This window comes from Sceloporus undulatus, chromosome 2 (genome assembly GCF_019175285.1).
Source record: "Sceloporus undulatus isolate JIND9_A2432 ecotype Alabama chromosome 2, SceUnd_v1.1, whole genome shotgun sequence".
Classification (NCBI taxonomy): Eukaryota; Metazoa; Chordata; class Lepidosauria; order Squamata; family Phrynosomatidae; genus Sceloporus; species Sceloporus undulatus.
In genome coordinates this window covers 172,654,818-172,672,103 of record NC_056523.1, presented here as the reverse complement: position 1 = coordinate 172,672,103, position 17,286 = coordinate 172,654,818, and the positions used below count along the sequence as shown (strand labels likewise).

Genomic DNA, 17,286 nt, shown 5'->3' with positions numbered 1-17,286 from the left:
CTCTCAGCCTCAGATGATGGCAATGGCAAAGCTCTTCTGAATGAACTTGATAGTCTCACCCGAGGGTCGCCATAAGAGCTTCAGGTCAGAGAGAGAAAGAGAGGCCAACAGAAGAGAAAGCAGAAGCAGCTCCTCCTCCTCCTTTACTACTCTCTTGTGTGTGTTTGTGTCGTGTGCCTTCAATTTCTGACTGAGGAGGGCAGAACTATCATAGGGTCCCTCTTGGCAAGAGCTGGTTTTTGCCTTGGGTTACTTTCCCTGCCCTGGTCTCCACTACTACTAGGCCACGCTGCCTCTTATCACTGCCGTTCCACTTTAACTGCTCGGGCTGCTTCCTGTTGCCTTTCGGGACTTGTAGTCCGCCGAAGCCTAAGCGCTCTCTGGTTGAGGAGTCGAAACGCCTTTCCTTGAACTCCAAATCCCAGAATGCGCCGGGAGAGCAGTCAAGGCAGAATGGAAGTAGCGGAAGCGCGTAGGGCAGTATTCCTCCTTCCGCCCGAAGTGGTCACGTGACCAGCCCCGGCGGTTGCCTAGTGACAGAGGGAGGGAGGGAAGGAAGGGCCTAGTCCAGTTGGCTCTGTTTGGAAGCCTCCTTGCCCTCCTCCTCCTCCTCCAGGGCCTTCTGCCGGCGTCATGGCGGCGCCCTCTTCCTCGGCGGCGGCGGCGCTGCTCCTTCTTGGCGGGCGGCGTGGCTTGCGCTTCGGCCAGGGCCTCCCCTGCTCCCGGGCTTTGCGGCCCCCGGAGCCTCCCCCTTGGCCGGCCCTCAGGTGAGAAGGCGGAGGAGGCTCCCTCGGGGGCTGCCCTTTGGGATCTACAACGCCCTCCCCATGTAAGGCGACCCCGCTCTACAGGGTCCCGGGATGTGTAGTTTTGCGAGACGCCACTCGGGCAGGGAAGGCGGAAGGCCTGTCTGCAGCACTACAAATCCCAGGGTTCCATAGGACGGATCTACAGCGCTGAAAGTGGCCTCAAACTGGACCCTCAGACAATCCCATAAGCACTGAGTTACTGTGGCCCTTCAGTGGTTTGTGTATTTCTGTGTTGTATCGAAATGTATTGCAACCCGCCTCGATCTGGAGAAATAATCCGCTTTGGCTCAGTGCTAGGGAATTCTGGGAACTGTAGTTCTGTCAGAGAGGACTCTGGTGCCTCCCCTGCATTGCGTAGCACTGAGCTCTGGCTGCTCAAGTGGTGTCAGACCGGAGTATTTCTGCAGCCAGAGAGGGTCATCTGGGGCCATGGTTCTCAACAGTTGGTCTCCAGGTGTTTTGGACTTGAGCTCCCAGAATCTGGGCTCCTTGGCCATGCTGGCAGAGGCTTCTGGGAGCTGAAGGACAAGGCAGCTGGAGAGTCACCTCTGGGCCCCGTGAAACTGCCAGTCCCAGGATGCCGCCATGCGCTGGAAACATAGTGTGAATAGGCGCCAGGTCTGAGGTTGCGACTACAAATGCAGCAGACTGAAGGCCCAAAACACACTGCGGAAACAGCCCAGTTTGAGACCGCTTTAACTGCCCTGGCTCACTACTAGGGAATCATGGGAATTGTAGTTTATTGTGGCACCAATGCTCTCTTTCTGACAGAGAAGGCTAAACATCTCATAAAACTACAGTTCCCAGCATTCCCTAGCATTGAGCCAGGGCAGTTAAAACGGTGGCAAACTGGGTGATTTCTGCATTGGGTTTGGACCTGGCCTACAAGTGGTTTTTAAAAGCTTCCCTTTGCAAACCACCCCTGGGCCAAAATACCCCAGAGGTGCCAGATGCCCTCTGATCTTGGAGGCTGAGAAGGGCCAGCCTTGGTCAGGACTTGGATGGGAGACCACCAAGGAATGCTGAGTGCTGTAGGCTATATTTCAGAGGAAGGAACTGGCAAAACCACCTCTGCGTCTCCTTGACTACAAAAATAAAATCTATGGGGTCACCTCAACTTGACAGGTGACTTGAAAGCACATAAACACCTATGTAAGCCACAAGGGCTCCCGGTATGTTTAAAAATAACATTGGAATGTACACAACAACAACAACAACAACAACAACAATGTATCACAGTTCTAAGCAAAGCCTCCTCCTTATTCCACTGGTTCCTAGTTTGCCTTGAATGCAAGGAAGCAGAAAAGAAGCAAGTTATGCATACGCATGCAAGAATTACAGCACCTTACTTTTCTGTTGCTTTAAACCAACCATGCGGCTGGATTTCAGCATACAAAAAATCCCAAGGTGACCCAAGAAGGTGGTATTCTTGTGTACTCCTGGTGTAAGGGATACCACTCTCAAATACACCCTTTGCGTGTGGGGAGGAAGGGGTGGACCAATTGTACAAAAGCCTATGCCGCAACATCTTTTGCTCAGATGGGTTCAAAACGTACCTCAGAAATAATTCAGCTTGACACTGTTTTAACTGCCCTGGCCCAATGCTAGGGAATTCTGGGAACCATAGTTTGGTGAGACATTTAACCTTTCCTGTCAGAGAGTGCTCTGGTGCCACAATGAACTACAATTCCCAGGATTCCCCCTAGCACTGAGCCAGGGCAGTTAAAGTGGCATCAAACTGGGTTATTCCTGCAGTGTGTTTTGGACCTTAGTCTCAAAAGTGCTGCAAGATCCCTTTTAACCAGGAGATTCTGTTAAGTAGAAACCCTTTCCCACAAGGAGGGTCTCACCTGAATCCATTCCCTCCTTAATGTGCTAGTTCTCTCCTTGCAGGGAGGAGTTGCTGGTATTGCAGTACTGTAACCACACTGGGAGGAGTCTCTGGTCTGTGGCTGCTCCTTCCCTGTGGAACTCCCTTCCTTCCACGTGAGACTAGGCTGGCCTTTCGTAGGCAGGCAAAGACATTTTTGTTTAAACAGGCCTTTTGAGATCTGGCAGGCTTGTTTTATTGGGAGATGAGAGGGTTGGACTTGGACTTTTTAATTTTAACTCTGTATGTTTTATAAATTTTATATTTGTAATTTTTATATTTTTATGATTTTAATTGTACAATTTTAACTTATGTTTATATATGTTTGCCGCCATGGGTCCCATTTTGGGAGAAAGGCGGGATAAAAATAAAATAAAATAAATAATAATAAATAGAATATATTGATAGGTTTGTTATTATTCTTTAGCTGCAGTTGGGATTCAGATTTGACTCCAGTCTAGACTGAGTGTTTTGTTTTTTTTTATTGCTGTTGCTCAATGATTTTATTTCATTTTTTATTTGTTACTGTTGGATAGCCTGTTACACTATACAAGCCTGTACCATGAGTGCTGCCTTTTTTGCAGCAGTCTAGAAATGTTTTAAATTTAATAAACACAAACTTTATCAATTCTGCTCTGCACTGGTGCAGTCCATCTGTCTGTAAAACAAGTAAAGAAAATGTAGTTGGAAATTGGCCTTAGGAAGTTTATACTTAAGTGGGATAAAATATGCTTTTCTTTTTGAGAGTGCTTAATAGTGTAATCTTTTTCTCGATTCAGGATTGGTGAAAGGTGGCTTGAAGAGAGCTTTTATTATTGTTTGTTGTTGTTTGCCTTTAAGTCGTTTCCGACTTACGGCGATCCTAAGACAATCCTAAGGTGAACCTATCATGAGGTTTTCTTGGCAGGTTTCCTCAGAGGGAGTTTGCCCTTGCCATCCTCTGAGGCTGAGAGAGTGTGACACACCCAGGGTCACCCAGTGGGTTTCCATGGCTGAGCTGGAATTCAAACCTTATGCTCCAAAGTCCGACACTCAAACACCATGCTGGCTCTCTGACTCGAGCCACCATTTCTTTATGGCACAGCTTATGTATCTTGATCTCAGGAGCCCTAAAGAGGCAGAAGGAGAGGTTTTCTCCATCTTTCAATAAAGATAGGTTAAAGAAACTGTTAAAGAATTCAAAGTCCATGTAAAAATTTTTGCAGTGTTAGGTCCGTATGTTGACAAAACCATTTATCATTGGGGGTTCTAGCGGAGCTTGACAGGGGCAAGGAATTTTCTTGATTTCTTAGATTTCCTATCTACCGGCATCAATGGTAACACATCTGACCGCCTCACTTACTGTACAACTAAGGCTGTATCCACACTGCAGAAATGAAGCAGTTTGAAACTCTTTTAACTGTCATGGCTTCATCCTGGGATTTGTAGTTTGCTGAGGTATTCAGTCTGGTCTGCCAGAGTGCTTCAGTGCCTCAACTAAACTACAAATCCCAGGATTCTGTAGGATAGAGTCATGGTAGTTAAAGTGGTGTCAAACTGCTTCAGTTCTGCAGTGCAATACACCCTAAGTCTGGTAAAATTGAATCTATTTTAACTAAAGTATTTATTAGCCATTATTATGTTCACTTCTGCGCAGGGTGACATTCGGTTTACATTTCAGTGATGGTGATGTTAACATTAATTTTAATTTGCAGGGTACTTAACTAAAGCTTTAGCAGGCAGTTTTTATGGGTGAAATTGAAGGTAAATAGCAGGTGCACCCTTTTTGTTGTTTTCAATACTGCTGTTTTAGTTTTCATTTCAATTATTAGATTACCTTTCTGCTCACCCTAGCTTGTGGTAGCCTTGGGGAAATATATACACGCCTGTCTCAACAGAGTAAGCTAACACTGTGTGTAGTTGGTAGTCATCACATTTCAAAGAGGCTCTTCCAGAGCTGGAAGAAATATAGAAAAGGGAAGTAAAAACGATAAAGAGGTTGGAGGGTCTTAGAGGAAAGACTAAAATCTTTCTGGCTCCTTAATTGGTGGAAGTGGGGAATCAGTAGTAGGAGACATGATGGAGATGCACAAGGTTATGGTATGGAGAAAGTATGTAGGGAAAGGGGTCGTCTATTGATGATTTCAACAGCTGTATCACACTGCACATAGTTACTGTGCAATTTGCTAGTGCGAGATATTATTATTATTATTATTATTATTATTTATTATTATTAACCTTTATAATATAATATATATTATATAAGATATAATGAGGGCAACCAATTTGAACAGCATTAGAAGGATACTGCACAGATCCATGGAGGAAAGGGTTACCAGTGGCTAGACATTACCAGTTACCAGTGACTAGCTAGGATGACAATATACCTGTATTACCTGTTTTGGGCTTTATGTCTTTCAGTATCATTTGCTAGAGAATGCCAACAGGAGGCTGCTATTTCATTTATGTACTGCTTCAGGGCTTTCTCTAAGCATCTAGTTGCTCCCTGTGGGAACAGGACAGGTCTTTGGTCTGGTCTGATATCGCATGGCTCTTAGGTTCTTAAAAAGCGTTAGTTATAAAACAGATAGCTGAAAGTCAACACTTCAGATAATCACTTATATTAATGTTTTGGTAATATGCAGAGTAATCATAGTGCAGCTAATAACCAAAAGATTAATCATACGACAGCTCTGCTTGATAAAACTTAATTGGCTCCTAGAACTGCACTACATGCACTACTACTACTCTTTAGAAGTTTCCATTTTATGATTTTGCAAGATAGTATTATATTTTATAATTCAAACAAATGCAAAATATTTTCTTTAATGATATTATGCTCAGTCAAAAGCCTGTTAAAAAAAGCTTGCCCAATGCATATTTGTTCCTTTCCATAGAAAACAAAGTTTCACCATTATTCTTACAGTAGCAGGTTTAAATCAGTGATGCCATGCTGTTAAGCAAGAACGACATCCATTTCAGGTTTTGTTGTGCATTAGGTAGCAATTTTAAAAAAGACACAATTGTGTGCATATCCCACCTACAGGTCCCTTTGATTCCTTTTAAAATATCATCCTTCTTTCTGAAATTTGGACACAATAGACTAGTCTCTTGCAGTGTTGGTACATTTTGACATCCGTCAGATGCAACTGATCCCCACAGGTCTGTTACTAGCTATTGTCACTGTGTCTTCCTTTTTGTGACCTAAGCAGCATAAACAGACTTATGTAACAATCGTGCTTGGACTACATGCACTTCTCTTTGTTGCAGGCCGCCAGCATGCCATTTCTCTGCAAATTCCAAAAATTTCTTCTCTGCCTTAGTGTCCAAAGTCAAATACATGAATAACAAATATGAAAGATATTTGGAAAGAACATTCCCACGTTTCTATCAGCTGTACTCAACTTTCATAAAAGGTGGGTTTTTGCTTGAAGAAATAAAGGTAGATAATGAAATGTCTGCTCATGTTTCATGAATTCAGCAGTAAAGATTCACTGTAAGAGCAAAGCATTGTTATACATAAGGAGTCAATACAGTATTTTCATTTTTAAAAAAATCTAACCATCTGTATGAACTCCTGGTCTCTTTGCTTAGTTTGTGGCTGCTCTTACAAAAGGGGAAAAGCAGCTAAAGCTTCAAATGAGATTAAGAAAATATGTTCTTGAAAGAATAAGTGATGTTGCATCCAGTGTAACTGGTGTACTTACCATGTGCAGACATAATGGAGAACTGATTCCATTTTTTGAGAACAGGCCTGTTGAAATGAAAACTTCCCCTTCCAATTTCAAACTAGGAACTACATTTCCAAACCCAATGGACTGTGTTTTATTTATTCTGTGTTGAAGTGAAGGCAGGATATGAAGCTGTGGTTTGATCTTAACTTGTTTTCATGAACCAGAGTTACAATAAAATATAGTTTCTTGAGTTCAGAATGTAGGGAACAGTGGCTTGTTTAAAACTGGGAGTGAACGTTTCCTCTGTCTGACTCAAGAACACAGAAGAGGGAGAAAGGAGCAGGTGACCTTCAGGCTCACTGCAGCGGGAAAGCTAAGTTTTTCCATTCTGATGTTAGAGCAGTGTAATTTTAGATGGGTGAAAGGAGGAGAGCATGAGGTTTAGGATTCTAAGTCAAGGCTGTTATATAGCTTAGCTATAACTTTACAAAGGAAAGGCAGAAGAGAATGAAAGCATGTGGAAGAAGGAAGTGAATTTTGCACTTGAAAGGAAGAAGTGGTGCTGTACCAGAAAATTATTTGTAAGAGGCAGAGAAAGAATGTTGGCAAAACTGCTCGAACAATTTGGAGATGATTCCATTTATGCCATGGTTGCTTCCGAAAAAACCTGAGAAAGATGTCCTTGCAACAGCCCTGGTACAGCTTACACTGTGAAGAACCCTGGAAGTGCCAAGGGGTTTAATTTCCCACACAATACCTTGACCTTATTAATGCAGAAATGGGAGAGTTATTGGCCTGATACAGACAACCAAAATAAAGCTGCTTCGAGTCACTTTGAAGGTATGGTGTTTCAATGATACATGTATCCTAAGAGTCCAGAAGCCACACCAAAGCCACGCTCTAGTCCTAAGGATTGGAGTGCAGCTTTGGTGCAGCTTTCAGACTCTTAGGACGCATGCATCATTGAAATACCATACCTCCAAAGTGACTCGAAGCAGCTTTATTTTGGCTGTCTGTATAGGGCCATTATTTACCAGGGTTTTAGAAAGAGGATAAGATCAAGAAGATGCAGGACAGCCCAAAGTGGGTCCTAGAGAAGCAAATGGTGGGAACAGTATCCAAAATCATCATCATCATCAGCAGCAGCAGCAATATTTTCAGTTAAAAGGCAAGGTGAAAGACTTGGAAAGGAGTTTGATGTGAACACGGCATTCCAGTACCAAGAGAAAAAAAAGCTTGTATATTTTTGTACAGGTTTTCGGATATTTTTCTTGGAAGCAAAAGAAATAAGGAGGATAAAGACAAACATGTCCCATAAAAATATCCAGTTTCATCAGCTTCCATACAGAGAGATGGAAAGACTAAGGCAGGTATGTTTTACTCCCTATTCTTTGTTTCTTATGTCTCTTTCAAGAATTTAACATTTGACAGCATTTTGTGGTAGGTGTTAACAAAACTAGTTTCAGGCAAGTGATACATCCCACACCTGGGCAGTGGCCTGATCTACTACATGAGAAGTCAATGCTAAATATGATAGCCATCTTTTCTGGCATCACTATTTTTCAAAGTGCTGCCCACAAGGTACTTGGGGCTTCTAAGAAGCCCCTCAAAGCGCACAGACCTCCCAGATGTTTTTTTTAAAAAACTTAGGGCAATATTTAGGCACTTTTTGGCTTAAAAACCAGCCAAAAACTCCAGTACAGTGGCTTGCTTTCCATACCCACTAAAGCCCCTTAAACTACCCAAATGCACATACACTAAAAGAAAAAAAAGTACTGTAGGCTGAAAACCAGCCTAAATGGCAGCTGGAAGTGATGTCATGGCACTTTGGGTGCATCAAAATGTGATGGTGTGGCCCACCAGACTGGAACATTAAGAAAAAATGGCTCCCACCCTGTGCACAATTGCCCACCCCTTCTGTATATTGATGGAGTTTTGCAGGATAGTTTAACCAAGATGCTGAGAGAATTGCTAAGCTCAGGACATGTCTTGCAAATTCTAAATCAAAATGAGCCAATACCTTCATTGTGTTCTCCTGCAGCGAGCAAAATATGTACAACCTCATTATCTTGCAGATGTTGCTATTAGCTCTGTTTCAAGTGCTTTATCACTAATTGTTGTTGAGTGCCTTCAAGTTGTTCCTGACTTATAGGCGAATCTATCATGGATTTTCTTGGCAAAATTTATTCAGAGAAGGTTTGCCATTGCCTTGCTCTGAGGCTGAGAGAGTGTGACTTGCTCAAGGGCACCAAGTGAAGACTGAAATCCTGTTCTCCAGAGTTGTAGTCCAGCACTGAAACCAGTACATGATACTAGCTCTTTCTTCACTAATACAAGTAGTTTAATCGAGAGGAGATCAGGCAAGTACTACTAATGAGATCAAAGTCTTTAGAAATATAACCATCCATGTATTTTAATTTGTTAATATTGCCATGTTGATGGTCTAACTAAGTAGAATAGAAGAAAACTCTGGCAAAAGTTCTGACACACAAGAATGTGTTGTGTTCTAGCCTTAGGCTCCATAGCATTTACACATAGGTTATTATCATAGAACCATAGAGTTGGAAGAGACCACAAGGGCCATCCAGTCCAACCTCATTCTGCCATGCAGGAACTTTCAATCAAAGCATCTCTGACAGATGGCCATCCAGCCTCTGTTTAAAGACCTCTAACGAAGGAGACTCCACTACACTCTGAGGAAGTATGTTCCCCTGTTGAACAGCCCTTACTGTCAGGAAGTTCCTCCTAATATTGAGGTGGAATCTCTTTTCCTCTAGCTTGCATCCACTGTTCCGGGTCCTGTTCTCTGGAGCAATTTGCAGTTCTACTGGTGGATGGGTTTGGGATAGATGTGAGCATAATAGATCTAGGTCACAGATACCCAAAATTGTTGTTCATTTATAGCCAAAATGTATTGCACATGGACACACAAAAAAATTTAATTAAAATGCTCTGTCCAAAGAGATGTACACTGTTGCATGACAGTGTCAGTGTGGAGTGGAGTCTCCTTCCTTGGAGGTCTTTAAACAGAGTCTGGATGGCCATCTGTCGAGGATGCTTTGAGTGAGAGTTCCTGCATGGCAGGGGGTTGGACTGGATGGCCCTTGGGGTCTCTTCCAACTCTACGATTCTATGGTACAGCATAATAGTCTATAGCTATGTTGCCTCTGCAGTTCTTTCATAGACGAAAGTAACAAGAGATGGATATATGTTTCGTTATGTTCAGTCTGTAAAAATCAGAATTAAGAGTGTGAGTTTACTTTTAGGGTGAAAGATAGACAGAGGAGTTCTATCTACTTTTTATGCTAACTACCATATGTCTTAGGAAAGATACCCAAATGTATTCTCTTTCTGGACTTGAATAATTACATAGATGCTGTTTGGGAAGATCTTTGGTCAAAGCATCATCAGCAGGTGTATTGAGTCTTTTTATAATCTTAGAATACTAAGAAGAGTGTTTAAGAATCGGTGTGTTACATTTTTAAAAAAAGGCTTCCAGAAGAAATGTCTTTAGGCCCATTCACCTCTCAGAACCAGTCTTGGGTCTATGGTTGTGCAGTGAAGGTTGGCGTATAGTGTTGCAGGTTTACTAACTAAGCATCTTTTTTTGTAGTTTCGCAGAGACCTGATCAAGGCCATTCCTGTTGGGATTCTGTCTCTTCCACCCTTTGCTAACTATCTGGTTCTTTTGCTTATGTAAGTGTATCTCATTGTCTATTCAGATGAAGGATCCTTCGGCTTTACTGTGAAAGGATAACTTCTTTACTAGTAACCTTTCTAATGTCAGTCAGCAGGGCTTGTTTTTAATCTCTCCCCTCCTCATTTAACTCATACTGTTCCAGGCTGTCTGATGGGGAAACTGTACAGTACAGCTGTGTAAAGCAGCTTCAAAAATAGATTGCCCAATATACATGCATATCTCTTAATTAGAAAATATCCAGTCTGAATTTTTGCATTTTTTAATACTTAACTACCTATAATTTTGTAATGTTTTATCATTTTTGATGTCTAGTCTATAAATAATTTCCTAGTGATAATGTATGTAAAATTTCTGGATTATAATCTCTCTTTAAAATCTTTAAAAAAACAACAACCTGAACAATTTTGAGGGTTTGGGAGAATTCCTTAAAGGGATGCTCATACTTTATATACCCTTTCAGCATCTTTTCCACCCACCTGTTCTAAAACTGTTCTTTTTCACTGGAAGTTAAAAACAGGTAAGAACTTTGCTTCCACTTAGTGTTTCCTCCTCAGCCCCAGTAAACCATATGTTTTACCAATAGTTTTGATACAGAATTTAACAGTAGACAGAATTACTATAACTGTCCAAAGTTCACTTATGTAAAATCCTATGTTGTTTGAAGATTTCATTGTAAGAAACCATGAGTGCACATCAAATTGTAGCCAGGAGAACAACTGATTCCCAAATTCTATAGATGAATTCTTCTGTAAAGGATTTTGGAAATTTAATTTTTTTGAATTAAATAAAATGTTCAGCTAAAAATTTGATTTCAATTCAAGTTTGATTTTATTTATTTGCTTCATATAGCATACCTCAAAGTTAGATTATTTGACTATAATATGCTTGGCTTTTTTGTTAAATACACAGCAGTGAGGAAGCTGTAACTTGGCTGAGATTAAAATAATATCAACAGGCTCCTATCCTGCCATGATCTTCACAAAAGGTGCTTGTCAGAAGTTTCTATTTTAATATTATACAGTATATACTTTGGTTCTTAAATGACCAGGTTGTAATTGTGGTGGCTTCTAATCCTCTTTGCATACAGTGCTAACTTTAAATAGCTACAATTAAGTTTCCTAAAAGTATTCTGGAAGAACCATGTCACTATAGAAAACCTAAAAGACCCACAAGTACTGTGTATCTAACAGAATATTACTTCACCTGTTATCCATCCAGTATGATTGGGTCATATTATACTTAAGCCTTGGCCAAAATTAACTTTTCAAAAATAACATCGAGTTTATTACCCTTAGCTGTATCTAGGCTGGAATTTGAACTGAGGGTAGGGATGCCATATCCCGGCAGCCCCCGGGACAAACCCGCTTTTGGGGGGCCCCGGCCCAGTTTCCCCCAATTCCGGCCTTTGTCCTGGGCCCAGCCTCCGGGCCAGGCGCGCTCATGCGGCCATTACCGCAGCCGCTAACGCAGCTGGCAGGCCACCCACCTCTTCTTCCTCCTCCCTCCATGGCCACGCCGCCCTCCGCCTCCACCGCTCCTCCTCCACCTCCCCTCCAGTGCAGCTGCTGCGCAGCCCGCGGCGCTTGCCTGGGCCACGGCTTGTCCCTTTTGCGCGCTCACGCGCGGGGCTTAAGGGGCAGTGCTCGCCTCCTAAGCCTTCTGGCCAATGGCAGATGAGCAGGGGCTGGCCTAGTTTCCAGCCCCAGTCTGCCATTGGCCAGTGTCAGGAGCCTTGGAGGAGGAGGCGGCAAAGGAGGAGGATAGGCCTCTGGGCCAGAGGGAGGGAAATTTTTTTTTAATTTTTAAATATATACAACTCAGCCTTGGTTTTTTATTTTATTTTATTTTTAAATATATACAACCCAGCCTTGGTTATTTTATTTTATTTTATTTTATTTTATTTTTGTTATTAAATAACAAAGTGTCCTCCATTTTGACCATGTCAAAGAAACATGCATGTATATTAACATTTTTTAAAAAAATTATTATTTTTGGTGTGTCCTACATTTGTCCCGGTTTGGAGCTCCTGACTTATGGCAACCCTAACTGAGGGTCAAGTTTTACTATTCTGTCCATTGTGAATCTGAAAGAACAATCTATTTATCTCATCTTTCAACTATAAAAAGGTTCAAGCTGGCTTACAAATATTTTAAAAATATAATAAAACACATTGTGGAAATAAAAAATTAAAGTACCAGTAAAAATGATAAGATCTACCAACATCAAAGAAAACCCCCAGCTGAATAGGACTCGTTTGGCCTAGCACCTGTATGACAAGGATGGCACCAGAACTATCCCATGAGGAGGGTATTGCAGAGCCACTGTTGCCACCAAAACATTCTGATAACCATCTGGCTGCCCTTGAAGGCAGGAGAATGTGGGCATGTCCTTGGTTGTTTTAATTGCTAAGTAGATTTTTGTGGGGGGAAATATGCTTTATTTGATATCCTTAGAACTTCAGCCTTTATCTTCTGTCTTTAATTTTTCTATTAAAATGAAGTGAAAAACATTTGGGCAAGATCTGGCTAAATTTGCAAGACCAACGCTAAACAGTATTTCTAATTGTGGAGAGCTGATGTTTCAATCCTTATACATATGTGGTTACTCTCCCTCAGCTAGCATATAGGCAGGGCTTGCATGATTGACAGAAACAGCAAAATTCTGTCTCTTGGGGCAAAATTAGGGTGCATTAGGCTGAGGCTCTTCAGTTTATAATATTCACACTCAATTTGTTTTGTGTTGCTGTCTGTTTTGAAATGTATTCTTCTGGTCAATCTCTCCTTCCCAAGGTATCTGTTCCCAAGACAACTCTTGATACGGCACTTTTGGACTCCTAAACAACAAGCCGAGTTTCTGGACACATACCACAATATAAGGAAGGAGGCATATCCTGAAGTGCTTGATGGTCTAAAGCATCTGACTCACTCCTTAGTTGATCCACAGCTTCGCAAACAGATGCTAGATCTCTGCAAAAAGGTATCTCATTCCCAGAGAAACCCAAAAAGGAAGGAGACAGCCATGTGGGTCTTTACATTTAGAAATAAGATTTTTGATGTATTGTGAGATATTCCATCATTATCCAGTTCATTAATGTTTCTTATAATTCCTGTGTCATGTTTCTAAGAGGATCACGTCACCCCTGATTTTGCAATCTTAATAAGATGTCCAGATGTCTAAAAACAGCTCTTATGCAATACCTAATTTTATACAATGAAAATCAGCATGGTATAGTGGTTTGAGTGTGGGACTAAAACTCTGGAGATCAGGATTCTAATCCCCACTTTGTTGTAGAAACCCACTGGGTGTTCTTGGGCAACTCACACACTCACCCTTAGAGGGAGGCAAAGGCACACCTCCTCGGAACAAACCTTGCCATGATCACTCTGTGATTGGTTTGCCTTAGCATTGCTATAAGTCAGAAACAACTGGAAGGCACACGTCATGTACAAAAGACTTCAGTTTAGAGTAATAGACCATCCTTATTTCTTGATTTCACAGATGCTGCCTTTTGGTCAATGCATTCAGAGTGCTTCACAATTTGAAAAGATACAGCATACAGTTTTAAATACACACTATACAAACAGGGCTGAGATGGCTAACTCAATTTGAGCCTTCATGATGTTTTGTGGGGTTTTCTGGGAAGAGGGGGACCAAATGAAGTTCGGTTCTAGCCAGGTAGTTGCAGGTGAGGTTTCTTTAACTTTTCTCTGATACTATCACATGGTGAAACAGCTTCGCCCATGGTAATAGTGAAGAGGTCAACAACAGAGGGATTTCTGTTCTCCTTTTGGAATGAAAATGTGTACAAACGTAAATTAGCAGAATTAGTTTTGTTCAGAATTGTGCATGCTCCTCAGTGCACTGAAGTTGCTCATACCCGCCTTTACTTTTTGAACCCTATATGGCGCTTTTCTACTAACAATTTATATCTTAATCTCCAAGGTACAGGAAGGATGCCACCCAGATATAAAAGAACTTAAAGCTACAAGGACCTTATTTGTGGGGCACCCCTTTGGCATCCAGCGGCTCAGGATTCAACAGGTGGTAAGTTCCATTCAGAGACTTAAATGGGATTCTCTTGCCAGACTTGTTGACTGTTCATGAGTAATTTCCTCTATTTCATGCCTTACCATTGTGCTGTAAGAGACTTGGAAAAGTTTCTTCCCAGCTGTAAATCTTAAGGTACTTGTCCTTTATATTGGGATCCTGTTGCATTCGCTGTTTATGTATTTGATTCCCCAACCCACCAGAGACGGGGGTACATAGGTGCCTTTATTCCATATTCTAATTTGCAAAGCAGGACAGCTCGGACACCTTCCCTAGCTGCCCCGTACACTCTTAATTCCGTGTTTTTTCCTTCTTCCTCAGAAAGTTCTAAGTCGTGTTCTCTTCCTGACTCCTCGCTTGCCTTCCTTCTTCCTACGATATCGCCTGCGGAATCATGTGTTGGAGCTTTACCACCTAGACCAAGCAATGCTGAAAATGGGAATCAGAGAGCTGACAGATGAAGAAGTACAAATGGTGTGCTGAAACTTGCACAATACAGTAAATTCAAGAAAACATGGAGCCTCTAATTGGCTGGGAACTGGTTTGGCCTCTCTTTCCTCCTAGTTTCAGGGCATAGAATCATAGAGTTGGAAGAAACCACAAAGGCCATCCAGTCCAACCACTTGCCATGCAGGAACTCTCAATCAAAGCATACCCAACAGATGGCCATCCAGCCGCTGTTTAAAGACTTCCAAGGAGGGAGACTCCACCATTCAATCTTATAATCAATACAGGACATCAGTTACCATTGTTCTGACATCTTCTTTCTTCACCTTAAAAACAAGGGCCCCTCATCCCAAGCAATGTACAGAAGGACCTAATAATGCTATAAGACAGTTCTTCCTGAAATTTAGAAAGTTTTCAGTGTCCAAGCACATTCAGATGCAGAATACTTGAATCCCTTCCTTATCTCCTAAACATTCTACCCAGTCCTATTTGAAAGTTTTTAATTGCATGTCTTGTCATATACAACTTTCTATGTGAAATCAGAGGCCCTTTCACATTATACAATTACAGCATTCTGATTCCACTTTAACTGCCATAGCTGCCTCCTGTGGAATCTCAGAGTTTGTAGTTTGGTCAGAGGAGACTCTTGGCTGAGAATGCTAAAGGGCTGTGCCCTGAACTGCCAACCCCATGGTTCCACAGGACATTGCCATGGCAGTTAAAGTGGAATAAATAAAACTATAAGTGTGTAGTATGAAAGGATCCCAGGATATATTTAATTTTATAATTATCAGTGTCTTATTCAATATGTGCTACTTTCTGTCTTTTCGCAGGCATGTTATATTCGTGGTTTGAATTCTGTTCACCTTAGCCCATTGGCATGCAGGCTGTGGTTGGACCAGTGGCTAGCGCTGTCCTGCTCACTGAAAGGTAATTCTGGCTAGACTTTACATCTGCTCTCCACACACAGTGCTACCCCTCTAGCCTGGCAGAAACTAGATCCTTCTATTTTCTCCTCTTGATTTTTGCTGGTGTCAGTTAACATATAGTTGTCTTATCGTTCTGTACTCGCACTTTGATAGTTGGGCATATAAGAACCTGTTTCTCAGACCATACAAAGCTATGGGCAAAAAGTGTTCTACCTCATTCTGTCATCTGAAAACACAGCTTACCTGTGTCGGTGGAAACATTGTAAAACTGTTGAAAGCCTTCCCTGTGAAAATATTTCTTAACTAGGTACTTGTGCAGATGAAACAAAGGAAGGTAAAATAAAATCCTAAATCAGAACTCTTGAGCATGAAGCATTCCATTTCTAAGCTACCCTGCCATGTCATTCAGTAAAAGCAGGAAGGTAGGAAACACCTGTGCAGAAGGGTGCAAGGTGCATGGTGATTAGCTGAAGTAATAATGTAATTTCCAAGAACCAAAATCTTTGCTCTCCCATAATTCAGGTAAGGGAAAACCAAATTACAAGGCCTTCTGTACAGACAAATGTCAGTTCTTTAGCAAATGACCTCTAAGGAAACAGGAGAAGATCCAGTGTAAGTGGAGTACAAATATAATCCTGCTGTTCTCCAGGTGGCCCTCTAGTACAGTATTAGATTAACACTAAACAGTTTAAAACTGGTCCTTTTTTCCACTGTAAATTTGATATTCTTCTTCGTGGTCTCTGCGAATCATACAAATGGGTTTCACTGCGCCTGCGCAGTGCTGCTCGGAACCTACTGGAATCACTGGGCAGAGTTAACTCTGCAACATATTGAAACTTTTTGGCGGTAACTCCGCCCACCCGTTATAAGGCTCCTGCCTTCCCGCTCTTTTCCCCAGTTCCTTTTTTCCGCCGCGCTAGCTGCTTCAGGGAACTTTCGCTTGCTTTGCTTGCTTGGAATCACTTTCGCTTTTTGACCTCGGACTGTTTCTTGACCATTCTTTGTCTCCCGCCCCTGGTAACTTCGGATTTTCGGACTGTTGACCTCGTTTTTGGATTCTCCTCTGGCTTTGACGACTTCGGAAATGCCTGCACCTTTCAAAAAGTGCGACATTTGTGGGGGCAAGGTGCCCGTCCAGGACCCGCACTCCTCCTGCCTGCTGTGCCTGGGCAAGGATCACGACACCAAGGCTTGTCTGCTCTGCAGATCCCTCTCCTCCCAGGCTCGGAAAAACCGTGAGTCCCGCCTCACTTCGGCGATTGCTCTGGGGAAGGTGCAGGAGGGAGGCTCGCGGTCAGCTTCTGTTCCACCTTCGGCGCCCGCTGCCTCATCCTCGCGTGCCAGCGTGTCCAGCGTGTGATCTGGGAGAGCCGCTGTGCCCAGCGTGGTGTGTGTCCCGGCCGGGACCCCTTCCACCACCTCCGATGTGGCCCGTGGCTCCAAACCGCCCAGTGCCACCGACAAACCCTCCAAGCGCCCCCACAAGTCGTCGGGGACTGAGGGTACCGAGCCGACCTCCAAACCGAAGGAGGGCTCGCGTCCAAAGAAGGCCACCGAGCCGGAGGTCCGCCTCACCTCGCCTTCATCCTCCAAGGCATCCCAGGAATCGCGCCATGCGAAGCCTAAGGAGCTGGCTGGACCCGTGGAAGGGGCGAAGTCACCAAGGCCTTCGTCGTCGGCAGCGGCCGCTGTCCTCCTGGACTTCCCGGACAACCCGTTCTTCCCGACGGAGGAGCTCCCCAGGCCTGGGAAGAAGAGGCACCACGACAAGCCTGGTCGTGATCCTGCCCCTAAGAAGGCCAAGCCCTCCAAAGATCGGCCCGCCACCGAT

At 42.9% G+C, this 17,286-nt stretch overlaps 1 protein-coding gene across 2 annotated transcripts in view; it reads left to right on the top strand.

Moving 5' to 3' along the window:
- The first annotated feature begins 559 nt into the window (after nucleotides 1-559).
- The window catches only part of LETMD1 (LETM1 domain containing 1), a 29,159-nt gene continuing 12,432 nt past the window's right edge, over nucleotides 560-17,286 (top strand). Inside the window, exons 1-8 of one of the 2 annotated variants that reach the window (XM_042448678.1) lie at nucleotides 560-767; nucleotides 5,929-6,074; nucleotides 7,587-7,702; nucleotides 9,946-10,028; nucleotides 12,822-13,008; nucleotides 13,975-14,076; nucleotides 14,401-14,553; nucleotides 15,360-15,456. In XM_042448678.1, coding sequence (XP_042304612.1) covers nucleotides 634-767; nucleotides 5,929-6,074; nucleotides 7,587-7,702; nucleotides 9,946-10,028; nucleotides 12,822-13,008; nucleotides 13,975-14,076; nucleotides 14,401-14,553; nucleotides 15,360-15,456 — 1,018 coding nt within the window. In that variant the 5' untranslated portion in view covers nucleotides 560-633. Of the gene's footprint in view, nucleotides 768-5,798; nucleotides 5,821-5,928; nucleotides 6,075-7,586; nucleotides 7,703-9,945; nucleotides 10,029-12,821; nucleotides 13,009-13,974; nucleotides 14,077-14,400; nucleotides 14,554-15,359; nucleotides 15,457-17,286 lie in introns of those variants that run through there. The other variant, XM_042448680.1, reaches the window with a different exon arrangement.